At 48.5% G+C, this 6,879-nt stretch overlaps 1 gene segment (V, D, J or C); it reads right to left on the bottom strand.

Annotated features, from left to right (window-relative positions):
- Positions 1 to 2,624: 2,624 nt before the first annotated feature.
- Positions 2,625 to 3,881, bottom strand: LOC104984088. The segment is given in 2 exon segments: positions 2,625 to 3,689; positions 3,772 to 3,881. Coding segments are annotated over 2 exon segments (570 nt in total).
- Between the last annotated feature and the right edge of the window lie 2,998 nt (positions 3,882 to 6,879).

Here is a 6,879-nt window from a genome sequence, read left to right as displayed (position 1 = left end):
ACCTCTTCACAGAGGTCACTACATCACTCACCTTCCTCAGACCCGGGAGATGCTCACAGCTCAGAGATGCCAGCAGGACGGGGAGGGACCAGACAGATCATCTTCCTTTGGATTAAAGCTGACTTTCAGAGGACTAGGTGAATGAATATAAGAACACTGACTCCCAAGGTGACAAGGATGCCTTTACCACATTTTACTCTGGCTTCCTGAAATTTGTTTCTCAATGAGGTCTTGACCTGTGGGTTTCTGTGTCCACCCTTTCCTAGTTTTATCAAGACACCTAAGTCAGACTAGTGAGCACGCTTACTCTGATCACCCTCAATGTTGGGGTCATTTCATTAAACCTGCTGTCTCCCAGGTGCTTCTGATCTCCCTGATGTCTATTGATCAAGAATCCTTGGGAGACAGTCTAGCCAGGACCCCCTGAACTTGAAGTCTCCTCATGGTCATTGTCCGTCCAGTCAATCTCCTTCTTGTCCATAAATCTCCATTTTACCATCTGTATTTGGAACTCAACTAAGTTTCCAAGGCTACCTTAAATAACAGAGATTGAGATCTGAATCCCATCTTAAAAAATGGTATTTATATCTGAGGCATCAATGTCAAGCTCACATGCCCAGAAGTACCATTCTTGCCTGAATGAACCTTTCTGAGAGAGATATTTTCTACTGAAAGTTAGCTTGCAGCAATGGGTGCTTAGAAACACTAGCCTGTGCGTGAGGACTACACACGGGGTCATTTTCAAGAGGGAAACTGTCAACTTAGGAGCACAAAATGTGAAAATACCTCAGTAAAGTGAACACGAAGGAGACTGATTTACATGATTGGATGAAACATGAGGGAATGGGCTTGACTGCCCTCAAGTAGAAACATGCGTGTGTTTGATGATTTAAAGGCAGTCCACATTGTAAATGTCCATTAATGACCGTGAAACGATGGTATATGTTTTATGATGCTAATAGTAGCTAAAAAGTAGGTGAACTTGCAAATGCGGAATCTGAATAACGAGGAAGTCTGTATACGCAGTATTGGGGCTCTCTGTGCTAGCACCTATAACACTGGTCACGGCAGAATTCTACCTGTTTTTGCAGTTTCACTGAAGAAGGAGAGTGAGTCTCTTCCTTCCACATGTAAAAAACAACAAACATTGTAGCAACTGAAAATCTCCTGTGTCTTCTCAGAACCTTCATAGATTTCAAGATTCAGACTCACCAGGAAAATGGTGATGGGCCTCAGGGCTATGCTGAGATCCTTTGAGAAGACAAGTAAACCAAAAAATTGTCCTTAATTCTAGAGTATTAAATGTGTATGTATGAAATCCATTTTACTTCAACAGGAAATTAAAACTGCAAAAACATATGCATATTCCCACAGTATGCCGAGCGTGACATAAAGCACAGCAGTGAGACGTTAGGACACAGAGGAGGGTCTCTGGTGGACTCCTGGGCAGGAAGAGGAAAGCACAGGCTCTCCTGAGCATCCCCTCCAAGCCCAGGGCACCTGCTCCTGGGCTCAGCCCTGTGCTCGGTGTGTCCCACAAGCCCCCTGGTGGTCATTGGGCCCCCGGAGGGTGGCCTGTGTCTGGGCTCGCACTTCCATCCCCTCACTGTGTCTCTTGCACAGTAATACACAGCTGTGTCCACAGTGGTCACGGAGCTCAGCTGCAGGGAGGACTGGTTCTTAGACGTGCCCCTGGAGATGGACGTGTGGCTCTCGATGGAGGGGCTGTGGTAAGTGTCACCATTATAATATATGCTTCCCATCCACTCTAGCCCCTTCGCTGGGGCCTGGTGGATCCAGCTCCCACCATAACCACGTGATGGAGTAACCAGAGACAGCACATGTGAGGGAGACGATCTGCGAGGGCTTCACCAGGTCTGGGCCCGACTCCTGCACCTTCACCTGGGACAGGACACCCGGGGACAAGAAGATTCAAGCCCAGTCAGTCACCTGCTGTCACAATCACCCCCACAGATGCGTGTCTGATGCCTGACCTTTCCCTTGGGGAACTGCCACCAGTCAGAGGAGAAGACTGCAGAGTCTCATCTTCTACACAACAGCTTGGCCTTTACTGAGACCTTCATCCTGTATGAGCAGACAGTGGTGAGCTCCCATAGCCCAGGGGTGGATTTTTCCTTGGAGCTTGAGGATGAATTTGCATTGAGGAGCTCTGTTCCTGTGAGTCCAGAGAGGCTGTGGTCACACTCACCCTGGTCATCCCAGGATCTCCATGGGTGCCTTCTGAATTTACATGGTTGGCAAGCAAGGGTGGTAAAGCAGTGTGTCTATCAGATGGCTTGGAACGAGATCCCAGGGCAGGTCCCCCTTTCTGAGGCCAGAGTCTCTGTCCTAATGGCCCCCACCTCCTGACCCTTGCCCATCTCAGCTCAGCCCCTCGTCCTCTCAGTCCTTGGGTCTTTCCTCAGGGCTGAGCCCAGCACAGCTCCTGCTTCCTTTCTCTGTGCCAGTGACGGTCACTGTGATGGGAGAGAGGACAGATGGTGGTGGGCTCCACGTTGACCCACGGACAAATCCACCTGAGGACCTCTGTATTTCCCCTTATGAATGATCCAGACATAAGCTCAGAATGGGGTGTGGACTTGAGAGACGTTGAGGCGAGATGGTATCACCCTGACTGCCCTCACCTGGAATGTGTGTGTGTTGAGTGACTCAGTGAACTGGCCAAATTCTCAATGTCTATATAAGGACACAAGGTAACAGTGTTTATGTTAAGACGCTAATAAAAGCTAGCATGTAGGTGAATTTGCAGTACAGAACCTGTGAATGATGAGAAACATTGCATATGCAGCACTGGGGACCCCTGACACTGGAGCCTTAGACACTGCTTGCTCCAGATTCTACTGTGCAGTTTGACAGATAGAAGGAGGTTGAGTCTCTTCCTTCTTCGTGGACAAAAACAAAACAAAGATTAAAAATGTTTAAATATCTTAGGCTTCCTTTCAGGATAGTTAATAGTTGAAAATAACATGAGAGGCAAATGTTTTTACTGAGTTCCTTTGAAAGAAGAGAAATGAAGGTGAAAATTTTAGCTGTTTAGTATTATATGTGTGTGTGTGTGTTTTTGCATAAAGCTATCCTTGCTTCAAGGAAAAATTAAAATATATATAAACACAGTTTTCTGAGAGCGACATAAAGCACAAGGAATTACCAGGACACAGAAGAGGGTTTGAGGTGCAGCTCCTGGGCAGGAGGAGGAAAGAGAAGCTCTGAGGAGAATCCCCCCCAGGCCCCCCACCGCCCAACGCCTCTTCTGCACCTGCTCCAGGGCTCAGCTCTGTACTGAGTCCTGAGCGCCCCCTGGTGGTCACGGGCCCCTATGCAGGGAGGTTTTTGTCTGGACTCACACAGACTTCCCCTCACTGTGTCTCTTGCACAGTAGTATGTGGCCGTGTCCTCAGGTGTCAGGCTGCTCAGTGACAGGAAGACTTGGCTCTTGGAGTTGTCCTTGGTGATGCTGAGCCGGGATTTCAGGCCTGGGTTATAGCCTGTGCTTCCACCATAATATATGACACCCAGCCACTCCAGCGCCTTTCCTGGAGCCTGGCGGACCCAGCCTACACTATTGTCGCTTAATGAGAATCCAGAGACCGTGCAGGTGAGGGAGAGGGTCTGTGAGGGCTTCACCAGGCTGGGGCCCGACTCCCGCAGCTGCACCTGGGACAGGACCCCTGTGGAGAGAGAGAAGCACGGTGACCCGTGGGCTCAGAGGCAGCTTCCCCACGTGCCCATGTCTGACCCAGAGACACTCACCTCTGGGGGCTGACAGCACAAAGAGGAGGGTCCACAGTGGGTTCATCTTGGAGCAGATGAGAGTCACCACTCCCTCAAGTCTCTTCAAGCCTCAGGAGGAGCCTGAATTTAAGGGAGCTGGTGCTGTGTTTCTACCCTGTGACCTGAGTGGGTATTTGCATACGGGAGGGACCTCTGTATAAAAAGCAGAAAGCAGTGAACAGAGGTCCTGTCTATGGGGCTCCCCCTGTGAGGGGTGCTGACTGTGTCCTCAGAGAACTCAGCCCTTCCTGGGGTCCCCCTCCCTATACCAGGAAGACGATTGAGGAATGAAATGATGAAGAAGGGCTGGTCAGGAAAAAAGATGCTTTCAGGGAAAGTGGCAGATTTGGGGAAGAGACTTTAATCCCACGAATGTGTTTTCTGTTACTCAACAAATGCCCACCACACATTCAGGTACCAGCCATTTGTTAGACACAGACTCTTATTTTTTTTTCTTTTCTGATTAGTTGATGTTTACTTACTCCATATACAAACATCAGAGAAAAATATACAAGTAATAATCACATTGAATTCAAATGGAGTTGAGTACAATTTAATGTCTATCAGAATTACTAAAGCATTTATATTTTCCTTTGCTTTCTTGACTGTTTTTTCATCTTGAACAGCTTAAATAACCTCAAGAATCACTCTAGAGGTGGTTTGTTCAGAGTAAATAAATGCGATATTAATTCTGTGGACACAGTAGACATTTGTGCTGAGATGCTCGTCTTTCCAGCACGGGTGACTTGCCCAGTGGGCTGCATTTTCCTGTGCACAACTGAGTGTCTGCAGGAACTCGTGAACCTCAGCATCTCCTCCCTGAGGGTGGACACTGAGGACCCCAAGTCTGCTGAGGACTGAAGACACACAGCTCCTGGGAGCTCCTTAGGGCTCCGCTCCCCCGTCTCCCTGTGGCCCTGAGGCTGTGGCCTCACACCTGCATTTCTGTGTGTGAGGATGTAGACTGGGGCTGACGACAGTCACAGCATGTGTGGATTTACAGCGGGTTTGCCCGGGGTGGGGAGAGCTGTCATCAGTGTCATCAGTGGTGTTATCCCTCCTGGAGCAAAAAAGACCAGTGTGTGTCCCCACTCTGACTGATGCCCTGTCCATGGGACCCTGGTCTTCTCCTGCCCTGAGATGTCACCCCTTCGGGTCTGGTGCAGGTCAGCTCTTCCTCGGCACAGGGATCTCACCTGTGCACTGACTGAGTTAGAACCTACTGTCTATGCAAAGCCCTTCCCGGTCTGGCTTTGGCCACAGCAGTTCTGCACAAGTGTGTCTTCTATGCCAGATCCAGTTTCCCGACACCTGAATGTGCTTAACAGCTTTGTCCATCATCAAAGCCAGTGGAGTCTTGTGGTGCATCGCCTAACAGGCTTTCCTCTCTCCTGCACTTTCTCTGATCTTGTGATCCCATTGGACCACCTGTAAAACCCAAATATGCTTCTCATCTCACGGGACTGGAAGGCTGCAGACCACATCCCCCAATCCACTGCCAGTTGATTTCTATGGCGTTTAGTTTATGGCATCAGAAGTGGGATCCAGAGAATCCCCAACAACTCCTAAGCCATGAGCAATTAGATGCTGGTACCCACTCTGACCTGTTACTTCAGTGCTCTCTGGATGAGTGTGGTTGTAGCTTTGTGTGGAGTCTTTAGGGTTTTCTATCTACAGTGTTCTGTAGATAATGAGAATTTTGCCTCTTGTGGTAAAGAATCCACTTGCAATGTAGGAGACCTGGGTTGACTCCCCGGGTGTAAGATTCCCTGGAATAGGAAAGCAACCTACTCCAGGATTCTTGCCTAGAAAGGACAAAGAAGACTGGCACACCACAGTTCATGGGGGACACACCCACACTTTTACACACACACACACTCTTGTCACACACACACACCTGTCACACACACACACACCTGTTACACACACATACTTGTTATACACAACTGACACACACACACCCCTTTACACACACACACACCTTTTACACACACACACTAACCTGTCACAGACACCTGTCTCACACACACATGTGTTACACACAAACACCTGTCTCACACACACCTGTCATACAAATAAAGACACAGCTGTTACACACACACACACTCCTGTCACATAAAAACATACCTGTCACACAGACATACAGACACACATTCACACATACTACACAACTGCAACACACACATATACCTGTCTCACACACACACACATACCTGTCGCACACACACATACTGGTTACACACACTCCTGTCACACACACACCTCTTAACACAAACACAACCCCTGTCACACACACACACCTGTCACAGACACTCACCCCTTCACACACACATACCTGTCACACACACACACCTGATACTCACACTCAGACCCCTTCACACACACAACATACCTGTCAACACACACCTGTCACAGACACACACCTGTCACACTGACATACACACACACCTGTACATACACACCTGTTACTCACGTGAAGACCCCTTCAACACACAACACACCTGTCACACACACACACACCTGTCACACACACACACACAACTGTCACACACATACTCCTGTCACTCACAGACCTGTTACACACACACACTCTCCTGTCACACACACACACACACTCAGCTGTCACACAGACATACAGACACACACACACTTGTGAGAATCACACATACTTGTTACACACACATCTGTCACACATACACCTGTAACTCACACACACCCCTTCAGACACTCACACCTCTCACACACAGAAACACAGGTGTTACACACAGCCACTTGTCACATACATACACTTGTTCACACACACTCATACCTGTCTCTCATGCACACACACCAGTCACACATTCACACACACACCTGTCACACAGACACCCAGACACACACAGTCACATACACAACACACCTGTCATACACACACACACCTGTCACACACACACACACACCTGTTACACACACATACTTGTTATACACAACTGTCACACACCCCTTTATACACAACCTTTTAGAGACACACACTAACCTGTCACAGACACCTCTCTCACACACACATGTGTTACACACACACACCTGTCATACACACACCTGTCATAC

This window comes from Bison bison, unplaced genomic scaffold, assembly GCF_000754665.1.
Source record: "Bison bison bison isolate TAMUID 2011002044 unplaced genomic scaffold, Bison_UMD1.0 scf7180017863844, whole genome shotgun sequence".
Taxonomy (NCBI): domain Eukaryota; kingdom Metazoa; phylum Chordata; class Mammalia; order Artiodactyla; family Bovidae; genus Bison; species Bison bison.
Note: the sequence above shows the minus strand (reverse complement) of the source record. Positions and strands in the feature narration are given on the sequence as shown.